This window comes from Falco rusticolus, chromosome 2 (genome assembly GCF_015220075.1).
Source record: "Falco rusticolus isolate bFalRus1 chromosome 2, bFalRus1.pri, whole genome shotgun sequence".
NCBI lineage: Eukaryota > Metazoa > Chordata > Aves > Falconiformes > Falconidae > Falco > Falco rusticolus.
The window spans coordinates 12,248,665-12,272,941 of NC_051188.1; the positions used below are offsets into that span (position 1 = coordinate 12,248,665).

General features: G+C 41.4%; 1 protein-coding gene across 1 annotated transcript; it reads right to left on the minus strand.

Annotated features, from left to right (window-relative positions):
- Positions 1 to 270: 270 nt before the first annotated feature.
- CWC15 (CWC15 spliceosome associated protein homolog) lies at positions 271 to 17,025 on the minus strand. Its single transcript, XM_037376370.1, has 7 exons — positions 16,918 to 17,025; positions 14,474 to 14,612; positions 12,269 to 12,381; positions 11,249 to 11,337; positions 10,350 to 10,460; positions 1,357 to 1,475; positions 271 to 620 (listed from the first exon to the last, which is right to left on the minus strand). The coding sequence occupies exons 2-7, from the start codon at positions 14,602 to 14,604 to the stop codon at positions 491 to 493; spliced, it is 693 nt and encodes a 230-aa protein (XP_037232267.1). The 5' UTR covers positions 14,605 to 14,612; positions 16,918 to 17,025; the 3' UTR covers positions 271 to 490.
- Positions 17,026 to 24,277: the final 7,252 nt, after the last annotated feature.

Sequence of the window (24,277 nt, forward strand, 5' to 3'; positions counted from 1 at the left end):
CTTCTAACTAGCTATTAAGAGGAAGTCCAATTTGCTACAGAAAGTATAGCTCTTCTCAGTCCACACTGCTTACCACACTCAGCTATTCCCCACCTTTGGTGATACTGACATTTATCTAAGTTGCATAAGTCACAAGTCACCATCACTACAAATATAGGCTGTTTTGAAAAGCAATTTAAACAATTAGAAGTATTTACTGCAAACCAGCTTCTCTCTTCCACCATTTATAAGGTGGCCAGTGAAAGTGAAATGCACATGAACAGAGAAACATTCATGAAACACAAACTTATTTAATTAAAAATTAAAAGGAAAACATACTGCAGGAATAAAAACTCCAGATACACAGCAATTATTAATGATGAAGCTGTTGATGATCTTGAAAAAGCATTTGGGAATTTATGACCAAATATTCAGCCTTCAGCTCTGAGGGAATGAGAGGGAACAACCACGACCTTCCAAGTCCTTCAGCACCACCACACATAAAACTGTACTACTTGATATATTTTTCCATGAACTTTTTGTGAAATTCTGATCGCAGAGTATCGTTCACGAATCTTTTATCCTTTTTTGTTTCGTCTATCCCCTTGGCACAATTCTTGAACACAACATCATCATCCCATCTGAAAACGAAAGTTAACTTCAGTAAGCTTGTATGAAAAAAGGTGCAATTTACAAAAATACATAAATGAAGTCTGGTGTTCCTATTTAAATGTACTAAGAACAACTAGTCATTAGGATTAGATTTTAGTCTTTAAGACAAAAAAATAAATAATCTATTTTTCTAATCCAAGCCATCTCCTACATGCTCCTGAGTTAGAAGAGAGAGGAGTATCAGCAGCTTAAAGATTTTTTAATTAAATATTTTACCCTTACAGAAAAGAACAACCATCTGAACAGAGCAGAAAAAAAACCCTTTAAGCTAATGGCCTGAATTCTGATAAATGCAAGAATAACTGGACTAGCTGCAAACAAGAACTGTACAGAGAAAAAGGCTGGTTTTCATTAATTCTATTTACACTAAAAAAACCCCAAACCAGCTAGATTTTAAAGGGGAGCATAACACTGAATTTCTTGTGGAACTCTGGTCCTGTTAAGTTTTTTCTATCATTATGCACACGTCACGCAAAACAATTCTCAATCTCTCTCTCTCTTTTTGAACACAAAGTAGCAGGGTAATTCGTTCAGAGAAATGCACAAGACGATCACTACATGCATCAGTATCCCAATTCTACATTACACCGCTTGTGACGAGATCTGAGGAAGGAAAAAAACCCCAACGGCAGTGATAACATTTTCTGACCGTGAGCATCAAGAGGGAGCAAAGGGATGGCTATCACAGTGCAGACTGCACAGTACCTCCTCTTCACTTTGAAGTTTGCTTGAGGCTGTGCTGGGCCAGTAAGGTTCAGCAGTGGGTTACCACTCAGAATGTTCTCCATCCGAATTCTTTCTTCTTCAGCCTTTTGCTCTTGTTCCTGAGAACCAGAAATGGATATATTACTTTTCTAGGCCACTTTCTCATTTAGCTGGTAGAGATAAACATTACTTAGCTGTGAACACTCACATAGGATTTGAATCCCTAGCTCAGACTTTTCAGAACATTTGACGCTTATGTATGAGTAGAATAAGGATAGAAGCAGAGACACTCTGAAGAGCTTAAAATTGCTAAGAAACCATCAATCTAGCAACACTCCTATTTGCTCTACTTACCTCTGATGTTCCATCAAATATTCAGTTAAATTCTAGTTTTACCATTTACATACTCTTCATATTAGAAACTGTACACAGATTAAAAGATTTTCTTTATCCTCATGAGAAAAAGAGTACATTATACAATACTTATTAGGTGGGAGAAACCTTACAGCACGTTGAAACTTCTCTATCTTCAGCAATCTGATTGGGTTTTAAAATCATAACTTCCCTAGGGATCAATTGAAAAGAATATTGAGAAATCCAAGGTGAAACTGAGCAGTGGATGTCATAAGACTATCTAAGAGTTCCAATATCAAGAGCCAGAAAAATTGTCTTCTCCTTGTACTGTCAAAAGCATGTAACTCAGGCCTAAGTGAATTGATGCAATACAGGCAACACAAAACACTGCCCATGCCTCTGCACTGTATTAATGTATTTAGTGACTTAAATGTTCACAGACTTCAGAGTGACTGTGTAATATTCGCTTCACATCAATATACTTTTCCACAATCTTTCAAATAGACTGCTCTTTCATCAGAAGGAGAAAAAAAAAGTAATTCTTTAAATTCGGATGACTAACTAGGTCTCCCGCTTCCCTGTGAAGTAAGGTCTGAAGACATTCTAGTTAAAAAATGCACAGAAGTCTCATTAGGGCTGCAGGACACACAAACTATGGCTTTTAAATATTATACAAACTAAAGACAAAGAGATCACAAGGTTGTGGGGTTGTTGTCCCCCCCCTCAAACTGCAGAAAATTCATGGCTGAGGGCAGCTGCTATGGGATCCTAAAAGAGAAAATGTTTTTCTTGATAATAGTATTTACAAGGTTTAAGCGCTAAACTTGAACACTGATGTTTAAGCGTTAAACTTGAACAAGCCAGAGTTCTCTAGCTTCACACATTTAATCAACGCTAAGTGAAATGTTAGTAGAACTACTTATAATTCACAATGTTTTTCAATTGGATTGATCAGGTATGTGAAGTAAACCTATACAATACCCCAACCCTCTTAAGAACAATACCAACTTAATAAACATACGAATATCAGATGATGCAGGACCACTGGTAAAGATTTTACCTTTTGAAATCTACCCGTTTTAGTTATGAAAAAACACCTACCATTACACTGCTGCTCACAAAAAAAATTTAGAACCAGCTGCAAATAATTGCCAGTGGGATGGGAAAAGCTCCCCAAAAGGGCATAGTGCTTAAAAGCATGGCACAGCTTCAGGACAAGCCCTGTAATGCCCTTATTAAAACATGTGGGTAGGCAAAACTTGCCCTTGCTGCTGTATCCATGGAGCTTTAACACAAACTGCAGCAGTTAAAAAGTTCTTAACACAAATAAACTTAAGTTTTGCATTTTCCAACATAGTTCTCAATCCAATATTTGCATTCCAACTTCAGTTGTAAATACCACCCCAGTAAATAAGGAAACACAGAGAGCAAAAATATTTTATATGGAAAAGCAATTTCCTCCTGTACTAGAAATATGAATTCAAATTATACATTCCTTTCCTCTGTGGATAACAGACAAGAGATATACGCAGCTTCTTCTGCACAGTATACAACCGTTGATTTACCATCTTCTTTCCCTGTAACGCAGAGGAGCCAACAGCAGTGAAATTCGATTTACTGCAGTCGGTGTCATGTGTTCCCAACACAAGTCAAGCAGCCCTCAGACTACTGTACAGCACATGCATGCAAAGCACTAACCTGAAACCAAGCGAAATCTAGGATATTGTTACAAACAAGAAAATCAGTATTGTTTTTCGGGTATGTCCTGAGAGGCGATCAAATTTTGTTTAAGACCATTAGGCAAATGTACAACAGGATTCAAGCATGTGAAGCATTCTCTGTGTTGCCCAAAATAAGGTGGGCTCAGCATCATTAATCTCTGAAGCTCCATTAAAAGTGAGACTTTGAATAAAACAAGAGGTCTGGGATAAACCCTAAAAGCAAATAAGAAAGCTACAAACCAAAAATCCATACTGGACTATACTCAAGAGAAGATAGCACTAGTAAGAGAACTGGAAGAAATTAATACTCCCCTGTTGAAAAATGCTTTTGTAAAGAGAACTTATTCCAAGTCCTATATAGGTGAACGAATGCAGCAGTCTTCCATTTCAGAGCTGAACTCCAGGGGAACTCCCCTCAAGGTGACATGCAGAGCACGGCACAGTCTCACCCTCAAATTTCTAAGACATTAACCTTGGCCATGATCCAAAGTTACTGAACCTGTGCCTCATGCACCACTTTACTGGCCACACATAACTATCTTACGCTGATTTTTCACGACGCATGAAAATGCATACACTCACCACTGAAAAATACAGGACTACAATGCACTGCACATAGCCTTTCTTCAATGGTCTAAAGTCCACTGGAGTCAATCAGCATCTTCTGGGTGGAAATTACAGCTCTTCTTCTCTCCCCTCCCCCATTTCAGATTTAATCACAACAGTTCCTACAAAGCTGATGGTTCCAGCATTCTCTACCATGCATGAAGAGAACTGAAAAACATTCACTCATTTGAACTGTAAACATTCAGAATTACTAGAGGATAAAGCCAATATTAAGAATCATAGAAAATACGCATGCAGTTCTCCATAACATAAGAACTCCAGCGTTCTTATTACACACAAATGCACATTTAATTTTTCTATAATAAGATTTTAGAAAGCCATGTTAGGCATCCTCCTAACTTTTATCTGCTTTACATAACCCATTCAGCCACAATTAGCCTGACATAGTTCGTTTTCTGATAATGAAAAAAGCATTATTAGACAGAAGTGATAAAATGTGGTCATAGAAAAAAAAAATCAAAATTGAAATAAGTTTTTAAAGGCATTACACTACAAGCAGTACTATGAGACTAAGAGTAGGATTTAGCTCCAGATTAAGACACGTACAACTAAACACCCGCTAGTAGGCACCTGAGCTCACATATGAAGAACAGATCTAGAGAATACAATAAGGAGTCAAGATAGCTCTTCTGCTCACACTAAATTACACACAGGAGACCAACCATGCTCCGGGCTCTATTGACTGCCTCTCCACTGCACCACCACAGAAGCTGGGATACAGAACTTACACATCGACCCCAACAACTTGGCATTTCAAGCTCAACTAGATCTTGTCTAAAACTGCTCACAGCTAGGAAAAACCATTTAATCAACTAAACTACAATTCCAGAGGACTGCAGGGTAGCAAAAACTGCACTACCATTAAAAGCAGTGGTAGGAGCAATCTTGGGAATTTCGAATTATTACATTTTACTTTTGCACCTATTGTATTATTAAAAATAATTATGAACATAACACTAACGGCAGCTGTCAAACATAGTGACAACAGTTACATAAAACATCAATGAATCTTATTTTCAGAAATTGATTTTCCATATTCACATTAAGAGATGCTGCAGAGCCCCTGGACACTTCGTGTAACCCTTCCTTGCTTCCCTGTTCACAAACAGAACTCTGCTGTCTTTTAGACCCACAGAGGCAGAAAAACTACAAGTTGTAACAAACTGCATAAGCTTACCTTTGTCATTAAAGATCAACAGATCTGAAAAGCAAAAAGGGAACAGATCCATTGAGTGAGGCATCTCCAGTTTTAGTCACTTTACATAGGAGACCCAGTGTGCATGGTAATTTACTTATGGAATTCAGTTGTTCAAAACTGTTCTTGGTTGGATTACATTTCAACATATTTGCTACAAATTTTAAGAAGCAGGCTAATTCTGAAGACTAGTCTTGAAGATTTTTTGTCTTATTTAACTTCACTACAACCTCCCAAAGAAGGTATTCAAGACTAATAAACAGGTAACTTACTCTTTTGTATCTTAAGAGACATGACATGGAGGAAATAATAAGTTTAACTCAGTGGTGTAAAGTTGACGTTTACACTTAAGCCAAGTTATACATTTTGGCCAGCACTGCAGAAACCCTCATCTCCAGCCAAAAAGAGGTTTTCATTACGTTTCAGAATTTTCCACATAAATCTTCCACTGTCTGCTCCTCTAATGAAAGCTGGGACGCTCCAGGCGACGGGGCAAGGGTTGTATCAAATCAAACAGACCAGACATAACCTTCATAGCTGTCTGAGCTTCACACCTCTGAGGCACGTTCAAGCACAGCTGTTCACAAAATAAGAGGCTCCAGTTGCTCCAAAGCCTACACTGTTCTTTTGTGTGGTGGAACAAAGGCTTATTAAGCTAAAACACTATGGATACAACAAACCCACAACAGAAGAAAAGCCTAAGGGGAAAAATAATACATCTGTATTCACTCCACCCTTTCTAAAATAATGCCTCTTTGCCTGCCTTTCCATTCCACAAGACAAGGTATACAACTCTTTTCCTAAGCCATTTTAGCAAAAAAAACATGCTACAGATTATTCCATCACTACAGACAGCAGCGCTGTGCTTTTCAGTTGCAGTGTGTTGCACCAATGATCTGCAGAGATCAATCAGACATCAACCATGTTGTAACTACTGTGTTAGACGCAGAGGCAATCAACCAGGAATATTAAGGTGTGAGGAATAAGACTGAACTGGCACAGGGAGTCCCATACCACAAGCAAGCAGATGGAGATGCTGCTATGTCACTGGGATCTTACAGGAAGCCTTCAATGTACAAGGGAACTCAACATGTAGCATCACAGCTGGGAAAAAACAAAAGTGGACAAAAATATATTAACCTTAACTAAACAATTATTCCTTATCTTGCTGTAAAGGATAACAGTCTCTTGGCATATTTGTTTCTGACCACAAAGGAAAGAAAAATGTTGTTACCATAGCGTTGGGGTTTTTTTAGTATAGTTCCTACCCTTAGCACAGAGCAAGATTACTTTTACAGAAAGTGCTGAAATTTCCAAAATTACTTGGTTTTTATAGATGTTGAGTAGCTGGAAGAAAACCTGAAATACACACATTTCATTGAAGGCTGAAAAAAACATATCACATGACCTTATCTAAATGCTAATTTTTGAATGATGGACTATGAAGCACTGCCTTTAGTAGCAGGGAACAAAACTTTGTAACAGAGACCCACCCCAGTTTTTTGATTCTAGGCAAATTACTAATACCATGCAATACAGTGATTGGAGTAACTGACTGAACCTTCAAAAAACAACAAGTAATCACAACGGCAGCATCTATACACAGATTTGTTGTTATTTTGCCACAAAGGAGGGGACATTATCATTAGTTCTTGGCAAGGGTAAGTATTACTAGCATGTCTCACATTTAGTGAAGAGACATACTCTGCCATCTTCTTTTGCTTCTTTACTGAAATTCTTAATCACTGATCTGATATTCTAGTTTTAGTTAGAACCTTAAAATTTAAGTGAAAAGGTTAGTATCTATCAAGATTCATTTTCTAATGTTTTATTTGTAAGTCTGTGACATGGCTAAAACACAGGACAGAGCTAAACTCTACCCTGACCATTGGTAAAGTAATATATTCAGTTATAGAGAAACACTTGGTGAAATAAAACTGCTAAGAAAACAAACCAAAATTTTAAGTCTGTTCTCAGATAAGCACAAAATGACTGGATGTTAAAATAGCTTTGCTGGAACTGCACACATACATTTGGCTTCTCACTGGTTTGAGGTTTGGTTTTAATTATTTCCATTTACCTTTTAAGGAAGTCCTTGCAAATTGAAAAATCAAGAGCCTTGTAATGCTGAATTTGGAATATTGAAATGTTTCCACGAAACCTATCCATGGCTAGTTCACATACACAGCAGACCTAGCATTTGTAGTTTTAGACAGACCCAGAATTATTCCACAGAAACAGCTTTCAAAGCTAAAATTTCCTGGTCAGCTTAGTGTCTATGAGAAACAACCTGAGAGATTAAAATTGTGGAAGGGATGAGAAAAGTCAGGATGACTCCCATGCTCAATCTGTTTATAAAAACATTTGTAGTATTTATTTAATATTTCTATTGTTTCTACAGAATTCAAGGGAATTTAAGCATTTTGAGAAGTTAACAAGCTTTGACAGGAACTGCTTATTTGGTTGACAAACTGCTTCACGAACAGGGAAATATCAGCGTGAAGGAAGTTAGAACCTCTTAATGCTAGTATTTGTCAAAATCAGATTTAGGCGATTTTTATGGAAATTGGTATCATCACATAAGAGAAACTAACAGAGAGTGCGATGATCTGAAAAAAAGCAGATTCTCACCTTCTGTTTTTAACTGCCATCTCACCAGAGATGCATTTTGTAAGGAGCAGTCCTCCTTTCATATCAACTTAAATACAGGACACCAAAGCGACCAGTGAAAACATATACAAAAATGCAGTTTACTTTAAAGGAAGACTCAGAAATAATTGGATTAGTGTTTCAAATCAAAATAACTAACGTATCAGGAAAAAGAAAAAAACCCTGCATATGGCATGAATTTGGGATGTATTACTGTATTTTACCCACTTCATCCTGTTAAGACCCTGGTATGCTCCAAGAAGATGCAAAGACATATTGATCTGTATAACAACAACAAGATTTGAGAACGATGCACAGAATGAACAGTGAACAGGCATCCACACTCTACAGTTTCTCTTTGCCTTGCCACTGGTTTACCCACGCTGTCTGCTATGGACAGCAATGTTTCAACCATCCCTGTACGTGGATTAGGACTAACAGTGACCACACAATTAAGACTTTGACATGAGATGTTATCCTGAAGTCAGCTGAAAGACTAATATAAGGTTACTTACAAAATTAGGTTTAAATTACAGTTTGCAATACATAATAATATGAAATCCCACATACCTGAAAGGAAAAGGGATTTATATTAAATGGCTATAAAATTGCTTTGCCAGTAACACCTTGTTTTAAAGTCATGGAAACAAGGCATAATCTAAACAGAGTGCACCACTAAAGCCAACATACATAAATGATCTTTCCGAAGGAGACCCTTACTCCCAAACACTCTTTCCAAGACTGCATCGCACCTTGGTTTTTACTTTTTCCATTAACGTAGTCTTAGTTTCCTACTCTCAAAAAACCCCAAGAAAATAAAATTCCAAGTACACGTAGAGAACCCACTATTTACCAAAGATGACAATTTTTAAGAAAGCCTATCTGCCCCACCAGTGAAAGGATGAATAGAGCAGGTAGCCAGTGAGTGTGCAAGTGTGCACTATTGCAAATAAACAATAGCAATTTTTAGGAAAAACCAAACATATGCAGTTCAGATAAGCGTTCATGTATTCAGTAAGCACGCAGCATTGGACGTTATAAACCCTGCTTCTGGGGGAAAGAGAACATCCAGGAAGGTAAAAAATAATACCAGTGAAGAGACAGAATAGAAAAAGCAGTATACTAAATACTTCATAGCTTTCAGCACCCTCTACTGACAAAGTAAGAATTTCATAGAGGTAACACTCCCACTTTCTACATGCAAACAGAGAAGCATGCACCTGGTTACCTGTGCTGCAATTTACTACCATTATTTTGCTAATGCAAGTTTTCTATACCAAAATGTGACAAGTTACACTGTTTAATCTAGATGTATTTTATATATATCTATCTATTAAAAAAATAGATACTTAAAACTATCAGGCAAAGTGAAAAATCCACACAGATTAAGCTTTCATTCTAAGCACTGTGCAAGGACAGCTGAAGTAGCAGTCTTTCCTACACACTGCTACCCTTAATTTGTAGTTTAGTACATCTCACACAGGAAGACACGGAAGTATTATTGATAGTGTTTTTAAGTAATTTTTATCATGTAATTAATGCAGAACACAATTTCATTGCTGCATGACGTGTTTCAAATGTCTAGATAAAGAGATGAGAGGCATTTCAGACATACTTTAATGTAAAGGACCACTCACAGGCTAGATGGAGAATAAAGTATCAACAGTCTTCTACAGCAAAACTTCTTCACTGAAGCAGCATGGTACGGCTTTTAGCATTTCAAACTACTTAACACCAACACCGCAGAGCTCACAGGTTTTACTGGCCTTGTTGATTCTAAAAGTAAATTTCTGTATTGTTAGCCAAAAGCAGGCAAGTACTCCAATGCTGCCTACAACAGAATTATAAACATTACCTCTTCTAGCTGTTCCTAGATGCTACACCCCCCCATTCAGTCAGCTTACTGGAGAGCATTCATGAAAAACATTAAACTACAAGAATGTGTTAAGCTACAGGAAAGACTATGAGTAGCTCAGAGGCACCCAAAGATTAAGTTGTCACCAGCCTTTTGATTAGCCTCCTGACCAGCATTTAGTATGTTTGTTTAGCATGTTCTAAAAAACATCTCAGATTACCTTATACAAAGGCAACCAAGTGGCTTAGCTTTTTTGTTTTGGTTTGGGGTGGGGTTTTGGGGGTTTTTTTTGGGGGGTGGGAGGGCATTGCATGAGTTTTTTGTTTTGTTTTTCTACACTAATGGAGATTCTCCATATAAAAACATACAAAACTACTCAATCTGAAGCATGCAACATTTTTCAAAAGCCCTACAACAATTTTATTTAAAATTCTTGACAACAGTTATTAGACAGAACATATCCATCACACTTGAGAAGAGTTTTGAAGGGTGTGTGAGTTGTTTACTAGTTCTCACTCACACTAAGTACTTAAGGCACACCAGTAAAATCCAGTTTGCAAAAACCAGATGCTCTTTAATGGTGAAATCTTACCTTTCGAGCCTGTTCCTCAGCTCGTTCTTTCTTGATTTTTTCCAGTTCAGCCAGAAGAGCTGCAGTGTCATCATCATCACTGTCTTCCAGGTCCTCATCTTCATCATCTTCCTAACAGCAACAAGCGGAAACAAGAAGCAGCTCATTCATTTCATTTAATAAAAACAGCCCTGGTCTGCCCAGCTAAGGCTGCAATTTGCTGCTGGCTGATTTCTGAAGTACATGAGTGCTTGCAGCACCAGCAAATATGGTACAAATAATGTTGCTGTTCAAGAGCAAATAAACAAGACAAAAATATGTTTGTGCTTTCTGGATGACTGCAATTATTTTTTTTCTAATTCAAATGTGATGTAGCTGACAGATTCTATAAAATGGCTGTCCCTGATCACTCTCTAATCATTGTAACATAAGTCATTATAGTAGTGCATCTGAATACCCTGTCCAACATTGTTAGGAGCAAATATAACAGGATTAAAAAAACCTGAGGTTACTGTCAAGTCTTAGACCCAACTCCTAGACATCAGCATGAGGAGAGGAGCCAAGAGCAAGAATTCGCTGCTCATGTAGACAATCATTGTATCTCAACAGTTCTATCTTTGGGAAATCTTCTAACTAACCCAGTAGTTGACCAAGCCTAAAGAGTTTCCCACTCCCTGTAGTTTAAGTGTTACTTTCAGTTCCCCAGTTTTTGTGGGCTTTCCAAGAATACAACTACAGCACAGATCAGAATCCTCTGAACCACTCTGAACTTCCACCAAAGTAAAGTAACTGTAAAAGGAAGATACATTGGAACGTGTCTTAGGTCTTTAGCAAACCTAAAAGTACATACTCTTTTAACAGCAAACCCTGAAGGCAGGACAATGACAGGAAAGAAGACAGAAAAAAAAAAAGATACATACATCAGTAAGAGGATCATCTGCATCAAGATTTGCTGCAGGAATCTGGTCTAGCCGAGGCTTCTTAGATACAGAAGATGATGTTGTATGTTCTATAGCATAAGATTTTAAAAAAAAAAGTCACTAAGACACTTCATTTAACAGCATTTAATGTCAGGAAGCAAAAATCTTCATCAACAATTTGTCTTGCATTGCAGTAAGAGATACAAGCTTATGCTTACTTTTCCCTCTTTTTTAATCTTAATGCCCATGCTAATTCTTCCCTGTAGGTATCCTCAAGGGAAGCAATAACATCCCCAAACCTACCATTTTGCCTCCAGAGGTTTTTTGAAAACTTTATTTCAAGAAGAGAGAACAGCAGAAGACAAAGTAGTAGAGAAATATCCTTGTTCTATATATCCAATTGGAGGGTTCCCTTGAGATCACCTCAAAGCATTATTGTTGGCTAGTTCAGTCCAAACCGCACCTGCTTTCATCTGTGAATTTGAAAGCCCCACAATACCTTTGCACCTAAACTTAAACTATCTAAATTCTGTCAAGCTTTATACTAAAAATGAGTATTTCTCAAAAACCACTTTGATTTTCATTTTAATTATCATCCCACTCTATCTGAACAGAATTGCATTCCTCAGAAATGGAATTATTACTACACTGGTGCTGTAACACTAGAAGATGGGTCATTCCTCTTCTCCTTCCTGTCTTGCTTGTCCAAGAACAAAAAAAAAAGCGCTCTATTAGCTGTACATACTTGTTGCCAGTTCATTACAATCATACTGTATCAGCTGGTCTGCATGATGGCCTGCACTTTTCTATTGGCTGGCCTAGATTTCTGCTAGTACGAAGCCACCATGAAAGCCAGCGGACATTCCCTTGCAGGTCAATAGCTCTGAACTATCAGACCAATACCCTAAATTCTACTCTCATGACATGCTGTCTGCAACCCACAGACTTCTTACAACACCAAATTTTGTGCAAAAGCAACACCACACAAAAGTATTAAAATTTTTGTTTCTTTGTTCTTACCTCTGGTTGGTCTGTCTCTATTCTTTTCTCTTGCAGCAACCCGCTCTCTCTCCTCTAGCTCCCTTCTGAAATCACGGTTACGAACCTCTTCAGGAGCATCCTGAGTAGTTTGTCTAAAACAACATGGGGGGAGGGGGGAAAGAAGCTGACGTTGACAGTCTGCAGCTGGGAGCAATTTTTTCAAGGAGGCAAATAAATCCTGGGGTGAACAAGTAAGTATAGAGAATAAGAACTGGGTACAAAGTCAACATATGTTTGTTTACTCTCTCTTCATCAGCCTCCTTCTCTGTACACGTTACACACAGCGACATGCAATGCCACACACACATGCTCCTTCCAGTGACTCTCAAATAAATTATAAGACCCTACATAAATTCCTACAAACCCAGGGCGACTACATCTTCCTTTTGTAGCTATGTCTGTATCTTCTGTTCTCCAGCAGTCCAAGCCCAGTGTCCTACCAGACACCCACAAGCATTATGGTCAACTTTCCTCACTATTTTACCATCCAAGGCTGCTGCTGCAAATCCAGTCTCTAAGACTTACAGAAAAGACCAAGACTAGAACATACTTTTCATAAACTTTTTCTCCTCCAAGAGACTTACCAGAAAATCTCCTGTGGCCATTAAATAAAAAGTTGGGAGAACAGACAAAACCCTAGCTTTAGTGAAACATGTAGCAGATACGTGTTTTTCCCTCTTTTATGTAACACAGGCTGGCCAAAAGCAATAGACTATTTATATTTGAGTCACACTAAGTTCTACCTAGAGAGCACTGAATTTTCTGTGGAAATCTTGAAAAGAACTAATGAATAAGAACAAGCAGCAATTCCTTTCACCTTCCTGTGAACTCAGTGCTGGAAATAAGAGTGCCTGGAAGAAACCCAGACTTAAGCCATTACAAACACACCGTGTGCACACCCTGCCTTTATGATGAAGTATTTAATTTGCTTATGTAATTAAAAACCTGAATTTGTAATCCCTGATACAGCTGCAAAATCCCCACAAGCCCTGTTGTCATTCAAGACAACATGAGTGGGACTGAAACACTGAACTTTTCCTGCAATGATGTAGTCCTGGCAATTTAACAAAGACAACTTTGTATTAGGTATTTGGGAGAAAGAACAGAAGACACTTAATGCCCCCTCCATCTCTCTCTCACACACAGTGATTTGTTAAAACATACAATGTATATCCCTCTACATATCTGTCTCCACACACTCCTTTCAAAGCAAGACTGGTGTTCCAAACCCCACTTTTGTTTAAAGAAACAAACCGCCAACAATTTTTCCCGTAACAACAAAATGTATTTGACAGCACGTTTTGTGCTGTTGATTTTAGTATTCTCCAGAATGCTCCAACTCCCTTACCCATATGTATTCTTGAAATGCAAAAGCACAGGAGAGATGCAAGGATAAACATCTTCTCAAGAAAGTGCAAACATAAAACCTTAACAGTCATTTCACTGACAAGGATAACATCATTTAAATAAAAAGAACATTTTTAACCTGAAACATTTCATTTAAATCCTAGGTATCTGTATCACATAGACTCCAGATTTCATTTAGTCTTTCAAAAGGATAATGAATATTTTGTATGCGTTTTAAACAGAGGAAAATATTCCCAAAATCCCATTATCTTTCTCACCTATTAAAGCAATTTCCTCTCCCAGGATCTGCACGAACCACCTGCAGTGTTTAACTTTAGCTCTTCCAACATGTACTACTTCACAAGTGCTATTCCATGATTTCCCTGCCTCCTCTTAATGTCCTTTCCAAGCGGTCCTTTGCAAATAACATGATGTGGTTTTCCTGCTTTGAAGACGTGCTCAACTTCACTCCTCTTAACCCATTTTGCTCTGCAAGTGACAGCACCCTCCATGGCTGAATCCTAATGACAATTTTCTTTCTGCTCCACTGCCTGAAATGCTTGGTCTCCAAAACACACCTTCTTCTGATGATTCATGTCCATAAGCAGTAATAAATACCACTAAGATTAAACCTCTCCAACTACTTACAATGCATTCGATCTCTTAGGTCTGCTTTTGAGACACTTTCAGCTCACTCATTCGGCACTGCCATACAACCTGGTGTCTGCTCAGTGTCATGCACATCAACATCTAACATGAAAATTTCAGAGTACCACTCATAACAAAAAAATAATTCCCAGCCTGTTTTGCCGTAAGACCAAAGAAAACAATACTAACCTGTATTTGATTTTAGTATGAGAAGGAAGGTCTCTGCTGGAATATTGTTTGGATAGCTGACTTAAGTCTCCTTCACCTTTTCCTCTTCCTCCTCTCGCAGGTTCAAACGTTGGCCTCGCTGCTGTCGTCATTTTAACTACTGCAGAATTAAGGGATAAACACTGTCATTACTACAACTTACAGTGAAAGACACTCACCAGAAGCTACTTTGTTCCTGGAACTGTGGAAGCAACAAGGCCCACTACAGAATACCAGCTATCACTCAGCTCATGATCCTTGAAATTCAAGGAGCTTTTTATTGACAGCACACTGACAGACCCTATTCAGGTTTTCAAAATAAAAGTATTTTCCAATATGCTTGAAAGATGACACACAGATGCTAACAAGAGTATGAAGCTATGTTTGCCAAGTAAATAAAACCAACCAGGAGCTGGCCTCCTATCCTTAAGGCAAGCTGTACAGCCTTGCAACTAAACTCTTTCCCCTCCTGAAAAACGACAGCCAAAAATGACTGCCTACTGAGAACCCCTCCATTATCCCTCAAACCATATCTAGGTATCATCACCAGAAATGCTGGCTGACACGTACCAGCCTTGGATGGTGTTGACAATGAAATACTGATGAAGATCACGCAACTTGAACTGAATCACGTTCCAGCCCTCATCATGGACCTGCTCAGTTCTCTAGCACAGGCACAGCACTGTCATTAATAATGGAGGTCAGTCCTTTGGGGCTGACCTGTGCAGAGCTCCAGCTTGCCAGCAAAACCTTCTGAAGAGCTAGAGCCAATGTTTCCCTGGTGACAGAAGGCGGACAGCTTTACCCTTATGTAAACAAAGTGCAATTAAAAATGCTTGGACAAACGCAGAAGTTTTCACCAGCTCTTGCTTAGAAACTGTGGGAACTCACATACTGCCAGCGTGTCCTAAAAAATAATGCCCAAAATTGCTACTAACAACTCTTCTGTGGCAAAGGAGTGAAAGATTCCAACCAGCCTCAGCCACATAGACACCCTGTCAGCATGGTACTGTGCTCAGCACTACTGAACAGGAGCTGAGACCATCCAATCCCAAACTACTGTGTCAAGAGTTTAGGATGGTTAACCAATGTCAAAAACCCCTGTGTGATCAACCAGCACCAGCTTAAATCTACTATCTGAAATTATGCTCATTCATGCTTCACCATGACACAAACATCCATTAAGCACCGACCAAAGACGTGAAGATATAAGAGGTACATCTGCAGAGATACATAAAGGCACCAGTCCCATCAACCAGATGGTTGAATGTTACAGGATGACAAGACAACATATTAAAGATTATTAAAATCAAAGAAAAAAACATGATACTACTTCATATGTTTTTGTGATGCACAAATAAAGGTTATGTTCTGCTTGCATTAGTTATTTTTTCACTTTCAGTGAGATCACAAAACACATGACTTCAGTGTTAAAATTCTGCAATTATTTGTTGTTCAAAGTAACATCCCATTAGAGAAAACACAGTTACTTCCACTGAATTACTACTCGGAAAACAAAACTAACAGATGGAAACACCTTTAAAAAGAAGTGAGAGAGTAACTAGCCTTGGCTTGTTAACCAAGGATTGCTGATGCTTCTCAGTGACGCTGTGCTGGAGTCAGCTGGAGCTCAGCAAGACGTTTTAGCTCTGCCTTAGCACAGACTCTGCCAGACCCATGATTCAAGAAAGCCACTTGCTCTCAAAACCCTCATCTGTGCTAGTTATAAGTAGCTGGGGGATCCATATATTCAGGTGAAGAATCAGATCCAATGTGGCTGCATAGTTTCATGAAGCATTAACAAATCCTCTGGAAACTGTCCCTTCTTCTCTCAAGTCCGTTTGCATTTGACTCAGCCTCAAAGTACCCGAACTCAACCTGAAACCACTCGGGGATGTCACACCAACCTCTCGAATTTCAGAAATGGAGCCCTGGAGGTGCCTCTTCAGCGCTACAGGGAGGCAGGACCGGCCACGCAGGGATTATTTGCCAAGGAAAGCGACTGGGCCCGGCCCGGAGCTGCACTGCCTTGGCTAAGCCGGGCTGCGCCACAGCCGCCGCCCCCCGACCGCCTGCCCGGGGGAGCCCGAACCCCAGCGCCTGGCCGGCAGGAGCGGGCTGCGGCACTGCGCCGCTGTCACCCCTGCCCAGCGGGCTCCGCCACACCGCCCGGCCCCTGGAGCTCCGCCGCAGGGCCCCCCGGCCCGGCCGCCCTCCCCTGCTCTCCACAGAAACGCTCCCCCTCGCCTGCCCCGGCCGCGGCCCGGCCCCTCATAGGCCCCCCCCCCCCCCTCATAGGGACCCCTCCCCCAACGCCCCCTGCCCGAGGACCACCTTCCCCCCGCCTCTAGAGACCTCGCTACAGCCTTCCCAAGCACGCACCCCCACCGCCGGCCAACTCGCCCACCGCCTCCCCGGACACTTACAGGGCGGCCTCCTCTCACCCTACGCAACTGCCTTACGCCACCACCATAATTCCGCCAAGCGCCCACAAGGCACTGCGCGGGAACCATAGACACAACGGAACGGAAGCCACGGCCGGAGGAGGACTTACCATAGAGAGGGCTGGCGGGACTGTCAGGTGAGGGAGGCGAGTGTGTCCACCTTGATGGCTACCGAGGCAGAAGCGAGCGCTGTGGCAGTGTTGCTGCCTGCGTAGCGATGGTGGCCTTGTCCTACTGGTACAAGAATTATTCATTTAAAAGAAAGAAAGAAAAAATAATTCTAAATATCTGTAGTGAGAAAGAAAGACTTTGAAAAACAGAGGATGTTTGTTAATCCTTACAAACTGTTAACAGAACATGGCCTTGGGAGAAGGAATAGACACCATAAACACATCAAGCTAAAAGGTTATAAGATAAGCTCAAGGAGAATCAAATGACTAATGAGACTAAACAAATTTATTTCACCCTCGAGAAAAGGAAAGCCTCCTACTAACAAAGCCTCCTCCCCACAGAACATGTGGGGTGAAAAAAAAAATGCTGTACAAAGGCTTGTAAAAACCGATGAAAATGAAAATGAAGTGTCACTAAATGTAATTGTAAACAATTGTTCAAGGTGCATAAAATGTTTTACCATACATTAAGAGAGGGGCTATCTTTTACCATGCGCTAAGAGAGGGTGATGAGGTGCATCACCACCAACACCCACCTCTGCGCACGCGTGCCATAAACAAATACCTTGACTCAGTGCGTGGATCTTGCACACAGGGTGAAGAACCCAGATTTGGGCTAACACTGCCCTCCTCCTCCTCAGGCTGGGGTCAGGCAAGGTCACCTGGGAGCAGGTTGCTCAGGGGCCTGACCTGCGGGCTGGGGCTTGCCCTGGGAGAGGGCCTTGCCCTCAGGTGCCACCAGGACATGGCCCTGCACTGGTCCTGCCTGGGCGAGGCCTCCCCTTGGTGGCCTGCAGGCTCGCTCTCGGTATGGCGGGGACCAGGCAGGCCCTGAGGGAAGGCCAGGGGACAGTTAGGCAAAGGGTGAGGGCTGAGGGCATACTGCAGCCATAACTGAAACCTACTGGTATGAGCCACTGTCAGGTCTTCTCTCACAAATTAGCTCATGAATAGACTTTCAAGTTGCGTATCTCGGAGGAGTCTTGCCCAGAGGCTGCTTGCTTAATGTAGGAGGCTAGGGAAAAGGCGATGTATTAGTTATATGAAACAGCACTTTGTGGCTTCAGAGTGCTTGCTCTGGTTGTCAGTGCAAAGAGTGATGAGGGAGTGGCTGTGGAAGAGGGAAGGGATTAAGGAGATAGGGTTGGGAACCTTGTAGGGATGATGGGGAAGGATAGAAACAATGGCTGACAGAGCAAGAGGGAATGCCTCAATCATTCTTTTTGCTCAAAAGTGTGTATTAGCAACATCAGCCTAAGCCCAACTGTTAGTCAGCGAGTCATCCCCCTCCCTTACAAAGAACTCCTTTACGTAGGAGTGTATTCATTGCTGTCTCTGTAAAGAAGGCAAAACGTGAATGAGTATCACTTTGGGATTAAATTCCCCCTCTAAAAATGCAGTTCCTTTCGTGCGTTTTATGTTGCTTTTAGATGTATGTTATTATCAAACTTCTGTGAATCCACATGAAGGCATGTGGAGTGAAAGGCTCTTTGATGTATCTGCGAATTAACATGGAATCATTTTCCCGAGCGCTCTTCACCCAAAGTGCAATTTAGAAGAGAGCCCACAAGAGGCCCCCAAAGATGTTGCTAGTCAGAGCTACGGCAACGGCGTAAATCGCACCCTTGGGGTCAGCAAGCCATCAGAGAAAGCACTTGGTATGCAAAGAAACCACTTTTTTTTTTTTCAACATCTCATCATAAAGATTAAGCTTCACTCAGAAGTCATGTAAATAGCAACAATAATTATTGTGTCATTTCCTAAGAGCCACACCTGTCAGTAGCTAAGTATCCACTGTTTAATTTCCTTATCTGCTCAGTCTGCATCCTGTGAAAGGGGCGTATGATTTCTTTCACTACAGGCAGTTTAGACTCAAGGTCAAACCTCGCAGAGGAGGCTGGCTTCCCAGTCAGATCGTCAGGAATTCAGTACTGTTGAGTTGCAGATCACAGCAGCCTGAAATCAGTGCATCATCCTATGTTGGTGGGTGTTATTCAGAGATTATAAATCTGTGGACTTTAAATCAGAAGGAATTGTTACACTAATCTGACTGTGGTGCAGCAGAATGTTGTGTTTTGCTCAATAATCTGTCCTGAAGGCAAAGCCTACTGTTCAGCTGGAATATCCATCTGGTGGAAGGTGTCAGGTCTTAAAGACCTTATGAACAGAACAGACTCCTGCTGTTGAGTTAGAGTAAATAGCAAGCATTCTCTATGTGGAAGATTACTTGAAGATGGAAGCTAAAAATCTAGCACAGTCCCTGCTCTGAACAGATACAATGATTCTTTGAATAGTAAAGGATTGTCTTAGTGTCTTTGGAAAAAAGTTCCCCACAACCCTAAGGTGCTTCCCTTCCCCTGTCTTGTGTGTATCAACATGAAGTACAAATAGCTACAGATGTGTTTTATGATCAAGGGTTTGGTTTCCTTAGAAGACTTGGGCACTAAAGAAGGATATTGGTAGAACAGAGGTGCCTGAGTCCAGACTCTTGAAAACCCCTATTTGGTCTAGTGGCAGAGACACCTAACCTTCACAGGTCCACAACTTCTGGATTTAAAGGTCTCTAAACATATGGAGTTTTGCCCGATCTTCAACTTGTTTTGGCTTAGTTTAGGTCTAAGAAGTTTAGCATCATGCTCTCACTAGGGCCTTACATATATATGTCCCCCAGCTCAAGTGCTGAGAGAGCTTTCAGTTCAGTAAGTATTCTCAGAGCATGTCCAGCACTCACGGATGTCACTACCAGCCTCTCAGCCCCTCTGGGGCACATCCTACAGCCCTTTCATGAGCAGGGCTGACCCCGCGTGTGGAGAATCATTGAACCATCAGTCAGGCAGCTGTAGGCTGCTTTGATATTTCGGGACGTTCTGCCCGAGTTGTTGAAGCCGACTAGCTGAGCATAAGGGAAGGAATTAAAGATTCATCGAGAAAGAGAGCATGTATGTAGAAGGGAGCACCAGTCAATTTCAGTGGTACAGCTGGCAAGTGGGAATTCCTGGATTCCAGGATTATGTATTAAAATGCCATCAGATAATGCAAACAACCAGACAATAACAAAAGCCCAGGTCTTCCCCCTTCGCATGGCTGCTCTAATCACAAAACATCTCAAGGCTGAAGACTTCTTTCTTCCTGTGGCATGCTAAGCTTTGGATCTTTGCATACAGCAATGGGCACCAAGGATGTCCTCAGTTACTTCTCTGCTGAGCAATTTGGCCGTGGCAGCCCTTAGAAAGGTATTGCGTACTGTGTGGAAAACATGAAAAGTTACCACGTCTCTTGATAATTTCCTCCAGTGATTAATTATCCTCACAGTTTAAAACTGCACTGTATTTTTAATTTCAGTTGGCTTTGTTCCCAACCATGGGTGCCTGTTGTGCCTTTCTCCGGTAATTTCAAAAGCCTGTTTTCTCACCAGGTGTTTATACTTTGTAATCCAGTCTTGCAACTGCCTTTGGATAAGGTAAACAGCCTGGGCTCTTCTGGTCTCTTAGAATTGTTTCTTTCCTCCCACCAAATTACTCAAGGGCTTTTTCTTGCTCTCTATCCAATTTTTAAACATAAAAAGAACTATTTCAGTGTCAGCTCCACTAATGTGAGCTCGAGAGAGAAAATCTTTCTTCCCCCAGTTTTCTACATGGTTGTTTATCTATTTGAGGATCACACTGGCCTTTTTACTCACACCACTACACTGAGTGCTTGAGTTCAGATACGTGTCCATCATGACTTTTGAGTCCTTCTCAGGGTTGTTGCTTTCTGGATTAGAAAATTCCGTGCAGTCTTTGAGCTGAGATGAATAAACGTGTTTGGCTGTGTTACAGGCATCTGTCTTGAAAAGAAATTCCTTGCTGATGTCACTGGCATGGCCTCTTAGTTACTATCCCAAATTCTTTTTGGTACCTGCACATATTCTCAGTGCAATCTTGTATTTGCTTGTGGATCACACCGGAAGACCAATATTCTTTGCTTATCTCAGTGCTCTAGGGTGCAGGTCTCTCCTAATACTGGTCCTTTTCTGAGAATATTGCAAGACTGCAAAAGACGTCGCATCCTGAAAAAGAACAGAAACATTTATGAAAATCTTGTGCCTATTTGGAATCTTGTTAATGTTTTTCTCATCTACTTCTTGGCCTGTAGCGTTATGAAGATTGCTTATGTTCCTAAGGGACTTTAAAAACTTCCTCTTAGCCTTGCCAGTGCAGGGATTTTCCCCCATTTCCTGTGTCATTTTTCTGTTCTTTAAATCTTCTCATGTATACTCTTTGCTGTCTGGTTCCCCTTTCTTCCATCTGTAACATTACTCTTGATTGTTGCTTTTCACTGGTTGTTTCTGAATCCAGACGGGAATTTAGTGAAGGCAATTTTCTTTCCTGAATTTTTAGGTCTCCCCCTGTAGACTCTGGGGCTATCTTCTGCCCACCCTTAAAGCACAGCATCAGGGCGTGCATTCACCTCTTTCAAAGCAGCGTGGTGGTACTGGGAACATAAGCATTTTCCACCAGCAGGGCAGAGGTTTGGTGCCAGGATGGAAACCTCCCAGCTTGAATTTTCCCCTTGCCTCCCTTCCTGTAAGAGCCTGTCTTTTGCCATCCGGGGCACAGCTTGCATGGGCTGAGCAGCAGTAAACCCCATTCCTGCTTTGGAGAGGCTGCAGCATGTTTTCTCCCTTGGGACACTGTGTGCTTTGAAGGATCATGCCTCCTGGCAGAGAAGATTGTCAGGAGGGGAGGCTTGGTGCAGGAATGCTCAGCATCTGAATGGCAACCTTAAAAGAAGTTTGTGGGAAGTTGCTGTTTCCTTGATTGGGAAAAGAACAGAGGCTGGGCAAGGCTGTGACTCAGCCGGTGAGTCAGCAGGGGCTGCTTTCCGATGAGGCCATCATGGAAAAGCTCTCCATCACACCCCTCCTGCTGCCATGGGACAGTAAAAACCTTGTGCTGCTGTTCCTCTGTGCTCACAAAGTCATTCCGGCCCTTAACCTCTTCCCCGCTGCCTCCCACTGCACCATCTCTCCAGCTTTCTGCTTCTGTGCTCCACCCCATCTGGGCTGCTGTCTCCTTTTGTGCCTTCAGTGCTCCGATCCCAGGTGGATTTAGTGGGTGTGAACTCCTGCTTTGCAGCAAGGGAGAGACCTTGTGAATTATTCACGATGGAGGAAGAATCCCGGGAGTCAGCAGGTGTTCCCTGCAAGAAAAGGCACAGAGTGAGGACCTGATCTGGATCCTGCCTGAGGCAGTGATGACCTTCACCAGACACTGCAGACTGTGGTTCTTTTGCTAGCCATTAAACAAGCTGGACCCGTGCTGCAGGTCTGACATACTGGGTTTGAATGCATGGTCTGTTTACTGTGTCTTTCTCTGCTTCCCCATGCGCGCAGTTTTCCACTGAGATTCCAGTGCTCTTTCAACGTGAGACATGATGTCAACCAAAAGGCACTTGGGGATGTGGGGAGGGAGGGTGCCGGAGGAATGAGTGACGCCCCGAGACACACTCAGCTCATACTTCCTGGCCTCACAGTCTTGGATGCACGCTCAGCTCCATGGAAGCTTTCTTGTTTCTACTGAATTTTTTTTTTTTTTGAGCTTGGACAAAGCAAATAATTTTAGTCATGCAGTATTTACATTCAGGCGAATGGCCAGGACATACCTCTGTCTATGGTTGCATACACTGGTAACCAAAAATGTGCCACTTTTATTTATTAGCCAAACATTTCTACTAATAGCTAAGCTAATTTTATCCTTTTCTTAATGCTGGCTGACGATGACTCATTCTGGCTGGGAGGAGTCTCAGCAGCCAGGTGCCCAGACTGAAAAAACAGCTTTCTATGAAAGGAAGGGCCGGCAGTCAACGCACCACAGTAGCTCTGGCTCTGGACCTGCTCGCTTTCTCTCTGTCTTCTCTATGTAGATGTGGAACAAAGGAAACTCTGAAGTATTCCACAAGTGAGCTTGTTAGGTAGGATGGAGTGGAGATGCATTTGTCTCTGTAAGAGCCAGCTGCAGCTCTAACTTTTAGCAATAGCATCGAGAACTGGTACCCATATCGCTCTGTAAGGGTTTTTTTCTCAGTTGTAGTTCTTTACCAGTGTTTTCTGCCTGAGTTAGTCCTCAGTTTATGTGCTATTCTCCCTTAACTTTAGGGTTACTCTCACAGGGCTCCAGGTATCTAGTCTAGGCAAATCTTTAAGGATCCTTTTCTGTTCAGTGGACAGTGACAGGTTCCTCTGGGAGATGATTTGCTCGCTTGTCTTGGGCAGTGTCAGAAAATCATGCCCTGTATTTCATTAGTACATTATAAAGGCAGGCAGAAGATGTTGAGTTTACAAGGTAAAACAATGTGAGTGGTTTTGTTCCAAATATGAGGTTAAATTAGGTGAGATCCTTCTGGATTTAAAATTTCTATTACTGAAAACTTCAAGATGCAATTACGTACTTTTTATAAATGGGGCTGTAAGGAATCGAGCAACCAGTGTGAAAACACAAAATCTCCTAGTTTATCTCGAGTTTCCAAACCAGGAATATAAGGAAGAGTTTATAAGAAGAGCAAAACAGCCAAGTGTCATCCTGACCAAGTTAGAACAAAATTCAGGTTCCTTTCCAGCAACATCTTGGCAGTTCAGTCCTCAAACTCATTGAAAAGAAGGTAAGCCATAGGCTCAGTCCCCACCCTCTCCAAAGATGCCATATGATTGTACCATGTTTTCCTACCTAAGAGGAATCTAGCTGGTGTCAACCAGCAGTGAGTTCTCTCAAGCACTGTGATAACATTTAGTTATCTTTCAGTTACTAAACTAGCACACTGTGCAAAGGGTTCACCCAGTAGAGAGGCGATTCTGGCTCTGGGAGAGTTTTAACCACTTGCATTGTTCAGTTCGGACGTGGGCAGAAGTGAGTTTACTCTGATTCAGATGAAAACAAAGAACAACAGCTTGGAAAACAATGAACTCTTGACCCACAATTGGGACCAACCAGGTTGATTTTCCCTTAGCTCTTGACTGCAAATACGCAGTATTTTAGCTGCTGAGGCCTCAAGGGAGCCTTTTGCTTATGTGGGGCTGTGTCAGTACGGAGGGCTGGTGCTCAGGAAATGGGTATTTTTTTCCCAGCACAGCCACAAGCCTGGGAACCTTGAATAACCCCCTCTCCCCAAGTCCTGTGCATTTTCTTTTTCGTAAA

Coding starts and splice junctions, on each gene's coding strand:
- CWC15 (XM_037376370.1), bottom strand. CDS start 14,604: ATGACGACAGCAGCGAGGCCAACGTTTGAACCTGCGAGAGGAGGAAGA. Junction 12,382..14,473: donor CATACTAAAATCAAATACAG/GTTAGTATTGTT, acceptor ATGTTGTTTTAG/ACAAACTACTCAGGATGCTC. Junction 10,461..11,248: donor CAGATGATCCTCTTACTGAT/GTATGTATCTTT, acceptor TGTTGCTGTTAG/GAAGATGATGAAGATGAGGA.